The following is a 14,781-nucleotide window of genomic DNA, read 5'->3' on the forward strand; positions in this document are numbered from 1 at the left end:
GGGATTGGGGATAATATACTGGCATGGATTCAGAATTGGTTGACAGACAGGAAACAGAGAGAAGGAATAAACTGGTGTTTTTCAGGTTGGCAGGCATTGATTGACTAGTGGGGTACCGCAGGGATCAGTGCTTGAGCCCCAGCTATTCACAATATATATTAATGATTTGGGTGAGGGAACTAAATGTAACATTTCAAAGTTTGCAGACGACACAAAGCTGGGGGGGTGGGGGGGGGGGGGAGGTGGAATGTGAGCTCTGAGGAGGATGCAAAGAAGCTCCAATGTGATTTGGACAAGTTGGGTGAGTGGGCAAATGCATGGCAGATGTAGTATAACGTGGATAAATGTGAGGTTATCCACTTTGGTTGTAAAAACAGAAAGGCAGATTATCTGAATGGTGTTAGATTGGGAAAGGGGGAGGTGCAACGAGACATGGGTATCTTTGTACATGGGTTTCTCTGAAAGCAAGCATTCAGGTGCAGCAAGCAGTTCGGAAGGTGAATGGTATGTTGGCCTTCATTGCAAGAGGATTTGAGTATAGGAGCAAGGATGTCTTACTGCAGTTATACAGGGTCTTGGTGAGACCAGATCTGAAGTATTGTGTGCAGTTTTGGTCTCCTTATCTGAGGAAGGATGTTCTTGCCATGGAGGGAGTGCAAAGAATATTTACTCGGCTGATTCCTGGGATGGCAGGATTGACATATGAGGAGAGATTAGGATGACTAGGCCTATATTCATTAGAGTTTAGAAGAATGAGAGGGGCTCTCATTGAAACCTATAAAATTCTAACAGGACTAGACAGGCTAGATGCAGGGAGGATGTTGCCGATGGCTGGGGAGTCCAGAACCAGGGGTCACAGTCTCAAGATACGGGGTATGCCATTTAGAACCTAGATGAGGAGAAATTTCTTCACTCAGAGGATGGTGAACCTGTGGAACCTGCAGAAGGCAGTGGAGGACAAGTCATTAAATATATTCAAGAAGGAGACAGATTATATTTCTTAATGCCTAAGAGATCAAGGGATATGGGGAGAAAGTGGGAACAGGGTACTGAATTAGACGATCAGCCATGATCTTTTTGAATGGTGGAGCAGACCCATAGGGCCGAATGGCCTACTCCTGCTCCTATTTTCTATGTTCTATCTTTCTATGTAAACCCCATGGTATTAAAGGGACAATGGCAACATGGGTACAAAATTAGCTAAGGGACAGCAAGCAAATTGTAGTGATGAACAGTTGCATTTCCAAAGGGGAGGGAAGTATGCTGAGGTGTTCCCAGGGGTTGTTAATGGGAGCACTGCTCTTTTTGATGTATATTCATGACCTGATTTGGGTATACAGTATAATTTCAAAGGTTGCAGATGATATGGAACTCAAATATAGTTATCAATGAGGCAGATAAAAACGGACTTCAGGTGAACATAGACCGACACATGACAGATGAAACTGAACAGAATTTGCTAGCTTTCCTACCATTTTGGTACAAAGAACAAGAGGCTATAATGAACTAAATGGTACAATTTTAAAGGGGGTGCAGGAACAAAGACTGGGGACTGTTTGTAAACAAATCTTTGAAGATGACAAGACAAGAAGGCTGTTAAAAAGCATATGGCATCCTTGGCTTTATTAATAAATGTATAGAGTACAAAAACAAGGAAATTATGCTGAACTTTTAAGAAACACTGGCCAGGCTTCAACTGGAGTACTGTGTTCAACTCTGGGCACCACACTAGGAAGGATGTTAAGGCCTTTCAGAGGGTGCAGTAGATATTTACTAGGATAGTACGAGGGATCAAGGACTTCAGTTATGTGGAGAGACTGGAGAAGCTGGAGCTTGCTCTTAAAGCACAGAAGGTTAAGAGGAGATTTGATTGAGTAAACAATCATGATTCTGAACACCATCAAAACCAAGGAGAAACTATTTCCACTGGCACAAGTATCAGTGATCAAAGGACACAGATTTAAAAGGTGATTGGCAAAAGAACTAGAGGCAACATGAGGAATTTTTTTGTTAAAAAACAGCGAGCTTCTACGATCTGGAATGCACTGCCTGAAAGAGTGCGAAAGCAGATTCAATGGTGATGTTTAAAAGAGAACTGGATAAATGTTTGAAGGAAAATTTTTTTTACAGGGCTATGGGAAAAGAGGAGAGCGTGATTAATTGGATAGCTCTACCAAAGAGCGACACAGGCACTATGTGCTCAATGACCTCCCTCTGTGCTGTACCATTCTATGATTCTATCAAAGTCCTTACCTGTCTATACACTGTGCAGCCAGGCAAGCAGTGGTTAGTATTTCTTTAACATGAGTCAGCCAGCTAGAAGCTTCCAGTTTGCTGAGCCACCTATCCATGTTGTGAGATTGGTCATTGGAAGCTTCAACCAGCTTAATTAAACTTTCCTGAAGAATGTGGTACCTGATTTTAAAAAAATCAGCATAAGTAAACATGCATGTTTCTTATAGTTTGGAAATGAGACAGTAATCTATTAGGCACTTCTTAAGGATCTGTGATATAAAGATACTTCTATACAACAGTTCAATTCTGAAAAGATCCACATCACAAGATTAATTTATTCTCTGCACTTTCTTCACATCTGGATTTGTCAGCAATAGGGCTTAAAGAACAAACTTTCTACTGTCAACCATTTACCAGCATGAAGTAGTTGTCAGATTGTGTTGGAGACACATTTGGTTGAATTTTTGCTGGAAGAAAAATGGTAAGCTGAACAGTGCTCACCATTCTAACAGGGTAAAGCAGACAGCATCAGCTTAACATAGAAATCCAGAAGTTGCTGTCAGAGTGACCCTGCTCCTCTACAGGATGCGCTGTTGTACTCGCCGATGGGCTGAGCAGAGAAATGATTAACAGCATGAGCTTCTGCACTTGCCCAAGGTTTGCCACGAATGACAACTGAAAAAAGTTAGGGCTGTTGAATTCAGGAGTGAGTTTTTAACAGCGTGATGTGATAAATATCACTGACCAAGCTCTCTGGCCCTGAAAATGTAACTTTATAAGTAGCGAGTCTCATTTTTATTTCTTGCTTTGTACTTCCTGGTTTAGACTGTGAAATTTGATAAGGCCTGAAAACAGGCATGGGGATCATGATGTCCAATTAACCCACACCTGCTGCTTCCATTGCTGGAAGCCAGTGCTAAGCACATTGTTGAATGGCTGCACGCTTCAGATGAGGATACAAAATCGTGAGAGGCTAGTGCAAGCTCCAGCCAGCCTGCACCTCTTAAAGGGGTGGAGCATTTGGACTGCATCATGTACAGGAAGTGATTAAGAGTTTGACCTGGGAAAAACAAGAATGGGACAGCGAACTCCATGGCTGAAAGTATCGAAAATAACGGTATACCCATATACATAATCCTTATTCTGATATCTCACTTTCCCCCTCATCCCACAATCTCTTCTGAAGAAAAACTCATGATCATATAAACATATCAAATGGCAGAGCAGGTTCAAAGGACCTGTGGTAGAATTGAGAAAAAAAACTGTGTATAATTTAATTAAATGATCTTCCCTCCATCATAAGGTAGAAGTGGGAACATTTGATGATGATTGCTCAGTGTTGAGTTCTATTCGCAACTCAATAACGAAACAGTCCGTGCCCGCATGCAGTAAGACAACATTCAGACGTGGGCTTATAAGTGCCAAGTAACATTCATGCCACACAAGTGCCAGGCAATGACCATCTCCCCTTGACATTCAAATGCATTACCATCACCATCAATATCTTGGAGGTCATTATTGACCAGAAACTGAACTGGACCAGCCATATAAATACTGTGGTTATAAAAGCCAGTCAGAGGCTGGGAATTCTGCGGCGAGTAACTCATCTCTTGACTCCCCAAAGCCTGTCCACCATCTACAAGGCACAAATCAGGAGCGTGATGGAATACTCTTCACTTGCCTGGATGAGTGCATTTCCAACAACACTCAAGAAGCTTGACACCATTCGGGACAAAGCACCCCGCTTGATTGGCAACCGCTGCAACGTGTACCATTTACAAGATGCACTGCAGCAACTCACCAAGGCTTCTTTGGCAGCAACTCTCAAACCTGCAACCTCGACCATCTAAAAAGGACAAAGGGTAGAAGGCGCATGACAGCACCACTATGTTCCCCTTCAATCTTTCGCAATTTGGTTAATATATCATTCCTGAATCAAAATCCTGAACATCATTGTGGGTGTACCTCCACCACATGGATTGCAGCGGTTCAGGAGCAATTAGGAATGGGCAATAAATGCTGCTTGTCCAGCGACACCCACGTCCCACTTTCAAGGTATTAAGGGGAACATATAAGGTATACAGAAATTATTTTTGATGGTCTCGGACTAAGCGCACAGTCTGAAAATTAGAGCCAGCCCTGTCAGGAGCAAAATTAGGGAACGAGTTAGGTCATCTATCTGAATGGCAGAACAGTTTTTGGACAGAGGTGGGGGGGGGAGATGATGTTAAATGGTCTACTCCTATTCTGATGCTCCTATGAATGAATGAATGAATGAATGAATTAAAAAGTTCTAAAGAATGCTTTATTCTCAAGATTTCACATTAGCCAAAGTAAGTTTTAGCTTTTCCACTGTGACCAGAATAATGGAATGGTGCCCGTTTTAGATACATCCAATAATAATGGGACTGGGATCCTGCTAATCGCAGCTATATCACTGACTTTCATCCTTCCAGTTTTTATAATTCTTGTCACCTTGTTTCAAAACTTTTAATTAGAAATAAATAATTGGATACATATATTAAAAAACCTTCAAAAAAAAGAAAAGTACTCCTTTGTGCAACTCAAATACAAATTTGCAATAAAGCATTTGGAAAAGGGTTTAAAACATTTCCAGTGCAGATTGCAACATTAATTTACATAAGACTGACTGCACAAGATTCCTATGCGCACTGATCATGATCCCACATGACTCATTCAGGCTGAATGATTCCACAAGTGACTCCGAAGATATGAATCCTGCAAGTAGAGAACACCCCGGCATGGGATCTATCAATATGATAAGCCTTATGGTAGATGAAATTTGCACTATTCCCAACATAGCGTACCAAAGGAAGGTTTAACATTATTGTATAATTAATATAGCCTTGGGCCAATATATACTGAAACATTTTCTAAACGACAATCACTTTTTGTCCATTATACATAATCTGTTTAAGTGCACAGCAATATTAATAAAAACAAGAAATGCTGGAACCACTCAACAGGTCTGGCAGCATCTGTGGAAAGAGAAGCAGAGTTAACGTTTCGGGTCAGTGACCCTTCTTTGGAACAAGCAAATATTAGAAATGTCAAAGGTTATAAGCAAATGAGCTGGGGGTGGGGCAAGAGGTAACAAAGGAGAAGGTGTCGACTGGACAAGGCCACATAGCTAAACTAGAGGTCATGGAGCAAAGGCAAACAATATGTTAATGGTGTGTGTTGAAAGACAAAGCATTAGTACAGATAGGGTATTAGCAAACTGAATATTGAGCAGCAGCAAGTACAAACTTGAAAACAAACAGTGGTAGCAAATAAACAAAAGGAAAAAAATGTAAAAAAGAAAAAAAATAACTAAAAATAAAAGTAAAATGGGGGGCCTGTCATGCTGAGTCTGCAGGTTTGATGCCCATGTCACTGAAAGACAGAGTGGCATACTGTCAGACCATATGCAAAATCTGCAACTACACAGAAGCAAATATATCAGATAAATCAGCAATAGTGTTAAACTTGCACAGTAATTTAAAATGTCTTGAATTAAATCCCCAAAATCTTGCAACTGACATTGTGATAGATGTATTTTTTTTGGCTTCCTGGAATTCAAGTTGCTGACAGGAAAATACCATTGAAATAGTATTACAAGACAAACAATTGTGGTATTAATCCATGTTACAATTCAGGCTATGTCTTAAGGTTTCTGATCTTCTCTGGGTTGATAGCTTTTAAAGTCTAATTTGCATGTCAAATAGCTCAAATGTCCCTCATTGTAAGGTATAACAGGCTTAAAATATTAGAGATTTGCTGATGCGAGTACCTTCTAACCAAGATCATTGCGGAGAATTATCTGGTCATCTATTCTTGAATTTCACAGTTACTGCCAGACAAATGTATATTGTTGGCCTTCTTGACAGAAACAAAATAATTATTTTCAGAAGGCGACCAAGTTCCTTCCAAGATAATATATTGGGCCAAATAAAATTTCAAACAAAACAGACATTATGCATGGACTTAACAATATCAGTACATCTCATATCTTACTGTTGATAAGTTGGAGGAACTAAGTCATGATTTACAATTTTCTGTATTTCACTGGCTGACAAATACAACATAAATCAATTTTCTGGATTTCACTGACCAAATTAGATTTAATGAATAATTACCTCCATAGGGTAAGCCAGAAATTAATTTGGCTAATTCCATTAAGAAATGCTAATTCACTGGACTGCATTGATTCATCAAGACAGAATAACATTTTGCTGTATTCCATGACTGAGCCACAGATTATTCAGCGGTGCAAATTTGAGCATTTTAAAATCAATATACATTCTGGTAAGAGTGCCAATTTCAGGAAGCATTTTACATTTTGTCAGAGGGACTATATGGAACCATTTTAAATTCATAAGTACAGAAGCAAGGACAGGGAACAGACCAGTGAAATCAGACCAAGCCATTCCAATTCATTTTCCAAAGCAGTGGGACAGCAGGTTAATTCATTGAGAAATTTTTCATTTAAAAAAAAAGGCCAGATATGGGTCTAAAAGCAGACATGGAAAATTTCAAAAGTGGACATTTTGAATTTTAACAGTTGGCTGCAGGATGCCATTTCAATTCATGGTTCAAGCTTTGGGGCTGTAAGGAATGGGCAGAGACCAGAGCAGAGCAATTTTAAATGCATAAAAAGCAGCATGGCCAAGGGGGGGGGGGGGGGGGGGGAAGGAGTAGACCACAGCGAATTTTGACAATAGGGCCACAGAGTGGGGCACAAATGAACAAAACCATTTAAATTCATAAAAAGCAGCAGGAACGGCAGGAGGGAATGAAGTGCAGACCTGCTCATTTTAATTAATCAAAGATATCTTCAAGAGCAGAGGAAAAGTTAAATCAAGTTTTCATAAAAATGTTCAGTTTTGTGATCTGCGTTCTGTGTTTAGCAGAGTGTATGGAAGAATGGCCACTTTCTGTGCTGTGCAGTTTCTAAGCTTTCTACGAGTGAGGAAGGTGCAATAGCACTGCCTATTGTTGAGAGGTGCACAATGTTGATAAGTGCTACCAACTCCATTCCTCTCCCTGGCAACAGTCTGAGATTAAGCCAGTCTGTTCGCAAACTTGGGGTCACACATGACGCCAAGATGAGCTTCCGACCACATATGTGTGCCATCACTAAGACCACCTACTTCCATGTTTAATATCGCCCAACTTCACCCCAGTCACAGCTCATCTGCTGCTGAAACCCTTATTCATGCCGTTGTCACTTCTAGATGACTTTTCAATGCACTGCTGGCTGACCTCCAACATTCTACTCTCTGTAAACTTGAGGTCATTCAAAACTATGCTGCCCGTGTCTTAACACGTACCATGACCCGCCCCACCCCTGTGCTCGCTGACCGATGTTGGCTCCCAGCCAAGCAACATGTCTTGACTTTAAAATTCTCATGCTTGTTTTCAAATCCCTCCCTGGCCTTGCCTCTCTGTATCTCCTCCAGCCCCACAGCCCTCCAAGATATCTGCGCTCCTCTAATTCTGACCTCTTGTGCATCCCTGATTTTGATCGCTCCACCATTTGTGGCCACTCCTTCAGTTGCCTAGGCCCCAAGCTCTGCAATACCCTCTCTACACCTCTTCACCTGGCTTTCCTCCTTTAAGACACTCCTTAAAACCTATCTCTTTGACCAAACTTTTGGTCATCTGTCCTAATATCTCCTTTTGTGGTGTCATACATAGTTTTATAATGCTCCTGTAAAGAGCCTTGGGACATTTCATTACATTAAAGACCCTATATAGATACAAGTTGTTGCTGCTTCTCTCGTTACAAGTGTTGACATAAAATCTATGACTCAAAAATAGGGACACGGAAGTAAGGTTAACAGATAGCAAGTGCATGCCATATGGAAGGCTTAATACTGTATTGTACTGAATGAAGCAGAATGGGTCTGCTTTGATCACAATTTTCCTTCATTAATTACCAGCAAACGGACTCAAATTCTAGAGCTTACGAAGAGGTGATTTTCTGTTTAGAGAAATCCTGGAAGTTTTTGCACATTACAGAGAATCCATGCTGAAATTGTTTGGCATGATTAAAATTTGAATCGAAAACTTAGATATTCTGTAAATCTAATGTCCAAATTGTTCCAATAAAAGCAGATTACTCTGCGGAACACCATCAAGAATGAATGCATTATGGAAAAAAAAAAGCATTAATACACCTAAATACCATGGTTTAACTTGCCTCTCTATGGACTTGTGAATTCGTCTCCACTGAGGGTAATGTGCTTCCTGTTCAAAGCCACCTCCTTTGGCTCTGGCTTGCTGAGCGGCATTAGCTGATCTGGTGTCAATGATATAACCACGTTTTCCTGCCCGTAGAGTAGCATTTATCAATTTCTCGTCTTCCTTACATCGTCTTCCATTGGTTCCAGTCAATGGCTGCGCACTGTGCATCATTACCTAAAGATATGTTACATTATTAAACTGAAGCCAGACTAGCTATCCTTACATAAGTAATCTTAATTTAGGACCATCAACCAGACTACTTTACATTAGTGTTTGATTTTGACTTCTTTCTTTAAGAATTTGTTGGCTGTAAGACTTCACAAAAGTTCTATGGTATTTGCTCTCACTTGTGACAAAACGGTAATAGAATATTCCAAGTAATTTTAAACAGTTCGTTCAGCGGTGTTTGTAATAACTTGTAAATAGTTTCATGAGACAAAGTTCCATCAGTAAAACAAAATAAGCAACACTTTACACGGTCAAACACTTGAAACTTAGAACTACACCATTTTCAAATGGACACACACTTATTCCTAAAGATCTATGGATGTCAGATGACTACATAATGTGGTTCACCACCGCAAAAATTACCAAAACGACCACCCCAACACCCTAACCTACATACAAAGAAGTCACTTGACTGGTGCAAGTGGGACTTCCTTTCTCCCATATTTGAGAGAATGGCCTTAGGAGAGATATACACTGGCACTGCTATGTCTCTTGCGCAATCTCCCACAAACAAGTGGCCAAATGGGGCTGGCTCTTTTCCCATGTTCCCTTTGGCCCAGCCACAGAACATTCAACAGCGAAGCACAAATTCAGATACCCTACATGATGTAGACTGGATGGGTGAAATGTGAACTATGTCTATATCTTGATGTTATATTACTACTTATTTGACCAATCCCAGTACACTCAATTTATCATTTGCCTAATTATCAAGGATCTTAGCCCACTGCCTGGTTACAAATGTAACAATGCTACACATAAAGCATTTATCTCACTCAGATATGGGAATACAACCATTTTGCACAGATATGGGTTTTAGATTTCTGGACATAACAGGAATCTTTACACCTTCACCTGTTTATAGAAAGAAGCATCCCTTACTCAGAGCAGAACAAACACTGACTTAGACAACGGGTTTTCAAACTAGGGTGTTCACAAGACAATCCCAGGAACTTAAGCCATCAAATTCATCAATCTGTTGACCTACTAGCATGTTACTTCTGTTGCTGTGTATACACTAATAAAAAGGATTGGTATTACTGGTCTCAGTGACATTGCCTTTCAGAAATTAATAAAGTTGCTTCCCCCCCACAAGCTATAGGTAAAATGCAATGACCAGAACAGAGATCACAAATTTCTCAGGAGAAGAAGATATTAGACTGCCTTTCACCCACCCGCCTTGAAATAGTTGTTCCTCCACATCTTGGTCTTGAGACCAGTTTTCGGCTGCTACTGCTCCAGCATTCAGCTACAAGGCCATTTTTGCCTGTCTCTGCCGCCCCCAGTCCATGCCAGTCAGCTGCTTCCATTACGCTAAACAGGTCCCTGCCTGAAGCCTGTTGTAGGCTGCTACTTTTTCCTGTCCTGCAGTCAGCTGCTCCATGACTTAAAAAATACATGCATTTATTTAATTCAATTACCTAATGCAATAACTAAAAAACTTGGTCAATTAATAAAATTAAAAAAAACTTTTCTAAGTCACCTGTGCCCAGTTGCTGCCACCTTGAACTTTCATTAAAGTTCCCCTCAAGAACAAAGTAATCTGCTCAAGCCAAAAACTACTTAAATTGTATAATGCAGGAAATATTAAATCTCTATGTACTTAAACTTTTTTTAAAAATCGCCAGCTTGAAGAGGCTGTCAGACAATCCTGAGCATCTCCTCCACCCTCACTGACCCATTCCCTTGCACATTCTGAAGCACAAACCTTTAGGAAAACCATTATCAGCAATCTTGCTGCACCTTGAAACTCGGCCCAACAAGCAGCAACCGCTTTTCTTTGGTTAAAATGCCTCAGACACAGCGAGATGGAGCATTAATTGAGGGCCATAAGATGAAATCATTCACAACTTTTAGAGTGCAACTGACTGAGGTAAGGAAGAAAGGGGTCGTGACCCCAGAATGTCTATGCTGCTCAAAATAAAGGCCTGCTACCCGACCCGAACCAGACAGGACCCGAAGACATGTGTCGGGTCCGGGTCGGGTTGGATTGGATCGGACAAGCTCCATCAGCACCTCAGGGAAGTGACTCTAATGTTAATTTACTTTTTGGACTTTAAAGTTGGTTTTGTTGCAGTTATTTTAAGCTTGCGCAGATAAGGAACAATGTGAAAAATGGAAGGCGAGTGAACTGATGGTCGGGTCAGGCGCAGGAAAAAAATGGAAGGACTCGGGCCGGGTTGGGTCTCATTTGCAGACCCGAGCAGGCCTTTAGCTCAAAAGACCCACCCAACTCAGCTCTGCAACAATCTCTCACTCAAAGTAACACAACAGATGTCATTTTTATGGAATTTGTTCAGCCCTGGCCACCCACTCAACACCAAAATCTGCGATATTAAAATGGCAATTTCTTTCCCACCTAAGAAGCCAGATCAGCCATGCCACCCCAGAACAAAGTCAAGGTTTTAAGTATTGAACTACAACCCCTATTTTCACTGATCTCCAAATCACACTCCCAATCGGTAACCTCTCCATAAGAAATCTATGCCAGCGATAAAGTCCCTCTCTCTTTCCCACCACCAACCCCTGCAGAAAAGACTGATCATCAGCTCTAGGAGAGATTGTTAACAACCCTCATACCCGTTAATCTATGCCTGTCTCTACTTCACTCCCTATACTTACCTTTACCCACACCAATCTACCTTCCCTATCCCCTTCAATCTGTACTTCAATTTGTACCATCCTTCAATCTGTACTTCCCTCTTCCCTCAGATTGGAATTATTTAAAATGGAGACTGTTATTTTAAGTTACATCTGCACACCTTGGTCCAATTATCTCATGGCACCCAGGTCCACTTCAGCCGAAATCTATGCTGTCGAAGTCACAAGAGATCAACTAGCATACTGTTATGTGCACAATTCACTGAAGAATCCTGTAGAAACGTTTCCCATGGGAACTTCAACTTAAAATTTACTGGCAACATTTGTTTGTTTGTTTAGAGATACAGCACTGAAACAGGCCCTTCGGCACACGGAGTCTGTGCCGACCATCAACCATCCATTTATACTAATCCTACACTAATTCCATATTCCTACCTATCTAAAGCAGAGACTGAGCAATTGCAAAGCCTGGTGGGTCAATTACACTGGTTGGGTTCTCAAACTAAGGAGTTCCAGTGTTAATCTTATGGTTTACCGCAGGAAACAGTGAGAGCAGAACCAGAGCACAAAGAGACCGGGAGACAGAGTGAGAGTTCACTCAGCGAGCCGGGTTACCTGCCAGGAGCACTCCAGGTGCACCAACCGGAGTTTTGACAAAAAACGTCAACAGTGACATCACAGCAAAGCTGCAAGGTGATTGGTTGGTGAGTAACTGCTGGGGGGGGGGGGGGGGGGAGGGGGGAGGGGAAACCAAGGTTCCCAGTGTATATCTAATTTTTGAGTAATTTGAGAGTAAGAATAGTGAAAAAAACAAAGTGACATCACAGAAAAACCGCAAGTTCATTGGTTGGTAAGTAACTGCTAATTTGAATTACCAATTCTAAGTTGATTTCAGATTAGTGATTAGGAGAAATATTTAACAGATCAAAAACTAAAGACCAGTTGGAAATTTAAAAAACAAATTAAAATCTAATTAAATAAAATAGAGATGCAGGGCCAGGCGATGTGTTGTACCTGCATGATGTGGGAGCTGGTGGACCCCATTGTGGTTCCTAGTGACCACATCTGTAGTAAGTGTTGGCTGCTTGAGGAACTCCAGCTCAGAGTTGATGAGCTGGGGTCTGGGTTTCGGACACTGCGATACATCAGGGAGGGGGAGAGTTACCTGGACGCTGTGTTTCAGGAGGCAGTCACACCCCTTAGATTAACTACCATGAATTCAGCCAGTGATCAGGGACAGGAGGGTGTGACTGAGTGAGGCAGGTAGAGGGATCCAGGAGGTAGCGCTGCAGGAGCCTCAGCCATTGTCCTTGTCCAACAGGTTCAAGATTCTTGCTCCCTGTGTGGACAAGAGCAGAGACTGTAGGGAGGATGAGCAAGCTGACCATAGCACCGTGGTACAAGGAGCCATTCAAGTGGGGGGAGAAAAGAGAAATGTAGTCGTAATCGGGGATAGTATAGTTAGGGGCATAGACGCTGTTCTCTGTGGCCAGGATCGAGAGTCCCGAAGGCTCTGTTGCCTACCTGGTTTGGGATATCTCATCTGGGCTGTTGAGGGACTTAGAATGGGAGGGCAAAGATCCAGTTGTCGTGGTCCACGTAGGTACCAACGATATAGGTAGAACGAGGTTAGAGGTTCTACTGAGGGAATATGAGCAGCTAGGGGCTAAATTAAAAAGCAGAACCAAAAAGGTAATAATCTCCGGATTACTACCTGAGCCACGAGCAAAATTGGCAAAGGGCCAATACGATTAAAGAGATAAAGATTAAAGATTGGTGTGGGAGAAATGGGTTCGAATTCGTGGGACATTGGCACCAGTACTGGGGAAGGAGGGAGCTCTTCCGATGGGACAGGCTCCACTTGAATCATGCTGGAACCAGAGTCCTGGCGAATCACATAACTAGGGCTGTAGATAGGGCTTTAAACTAAATAGTTGGGGGGGGAGGAGGATTCAGTTGCATGGAAAAACAGGAAGTTAAAGGAGAAGGTAGGAGTGCAGGTTAGTGGTGAGGCTGATTGTTACCAAACTGCAAGAAGTATACTGGTTAAACCAGAAGAGAGACATAATAAACAGGCGAATAAAGCATCAGTGCTGAGGGACAGGTTAGGGGGTATAGCCCAAACAGGAGTTCTATATACAAATACACGGAGTGTAAGAAATAAACTAGATGAACTGCAGGCGCAAATTCAAATGGAAGATTTTGACGTGATGGCCATTGTGGAGATATGGCTGCAGGATGTTCGGGACCGGGAACTAAATATACCTGGTTATAAAGTTTACAGGAGGGACAGGGAAAATGGCAGAGGGGGTGGAGGAGCCTTACTGATTAGAAATAATATCACCTCATTGGTGAGGGAGGATATAACGAGGGGAAAGCATCCAGTGGAGACCTTATGGGTGGAATTGAGGAACAGAAAAGGATCTAAAACTGTAATGGGTGTTGTGTATAGACCCCCTGGTAGCAGTTCTGAGGTGTTAGATTGTATAAATGCACAAATTAGCAAGTGTGTAACAAAGGCAGAGTAGTATTAATGGGGGATTTTAACTTACACATAGATTGGGAGAGGCAGACTAGCACCTGTCAGAAAGGTAGTGAATGTCTGGAATGTGTCTGGGATAGTTTCCTACAGCAATATGTCCTAGATGTAACAAGGGGCCAGACAATATTAGATTTAGTTATGAGTAATGAGCCAAATTTAATTAATAGCCTAACTGTGCGTGAACATTTATCAAATAATGATCACAACATGATCGAATTCAAGGTAGCGTTTGAAAGTGAAAAGCACGAATCAGCTACTAGAATTTTAGACTTGGGTAAGGCTGACTTTACCGGGATGAGACAGAGACTGTCCACGGTAAACTGGGTAGATCTGTTAATGGGTCAAATGACTGAAGAACAGTGGAGAATATTTAAAGCAACATTTAACGAAATACAGAGCGAGTATATACCTGAGAGGAAAAAGCTCCAGTTCACAGAAAAAACAGCCATGGACAACTAAAGAGATTAGGGATCGTATAAAACAAAAAGAAATGGCTTACAAAAATGCAAAACGCAGCACAGATCCAGCCAAATGGGATCGATACAAAGACCAGCAAAGGGTCACAAAGCAGCTTATAAGAGCTACTAAAAGAGATTATGAAAGGAAACTTGCAAGGGACATCAAAATCAATAAGAAATTTTATAGTTACATAAAGGGAAAACGGATGGTCAAGAGCAATGTAGGCCCACTAAAAGCTGAAAATGGAGATATTGTCATTGATAATGGGGAAATGGCAGACATGTTGAACAATTACTTTGCCTCAGGATAACTTGCCGGAAGTCCCGAAAAAAATTAATAGCCGATAGGGGACAGGGACAATACAATTAACTTAAGTCAATCATCAGTAACAAGGAAATTAATGGAACTAAAGAGTGAGAAATCCCCAGGACCTGACGGTTTCCATCCAAGGGTGTTAAAGGAAGTAG

At 41.5% G+C, this 14,781-nt stretch overlaps 1 protein-coding gene across 1 annotated transcript in view; it reads right to left on the minus strand.

The window, feature by feature from the left end:
* The window catches only part of mtmr9 (myotubularin related protein 9), an 88,185-nt gene that overhangs the window by 34,913 nt on the left and 38,491 nt on the right, over nucleotides 1-14,781 (minus strand). The window contains exons 5-6 of the mRNA XM_068024110.1: nucleotides 8,441-8,658; nucleotides 2,254-2,415 (exon numbers count right to left, since the gene is read on the minus strand). Of these exons, the coding sequence (XP_067880211.1) occupies nucleotides 2,254-2,415; nucleotides 8,441-8,658 (380 nt within the window). The remainder of the gene's footprint in view (nucleotides 1-2,253; nucleotides 2,416-8,440; nucleotides 8,659-14,781) is intronic.

The sequence above is a fragment of the Heterodontus francisci genome, chromosome 3 (assembly GCF_036365525.1).
Source record: "Heterodontus francisci isolate sHetFra1 chromosome 3, sHetFra1.hap1, whole genome shotgun sequence".
In the NCBI taxonomy this organism is placed as follows: Eukaryota; Metazoa; Chordata; class Chondrichthyes; order Heterodontiformes; family Heterodontidae; genus Heterodontus; species Heterodontus francisci.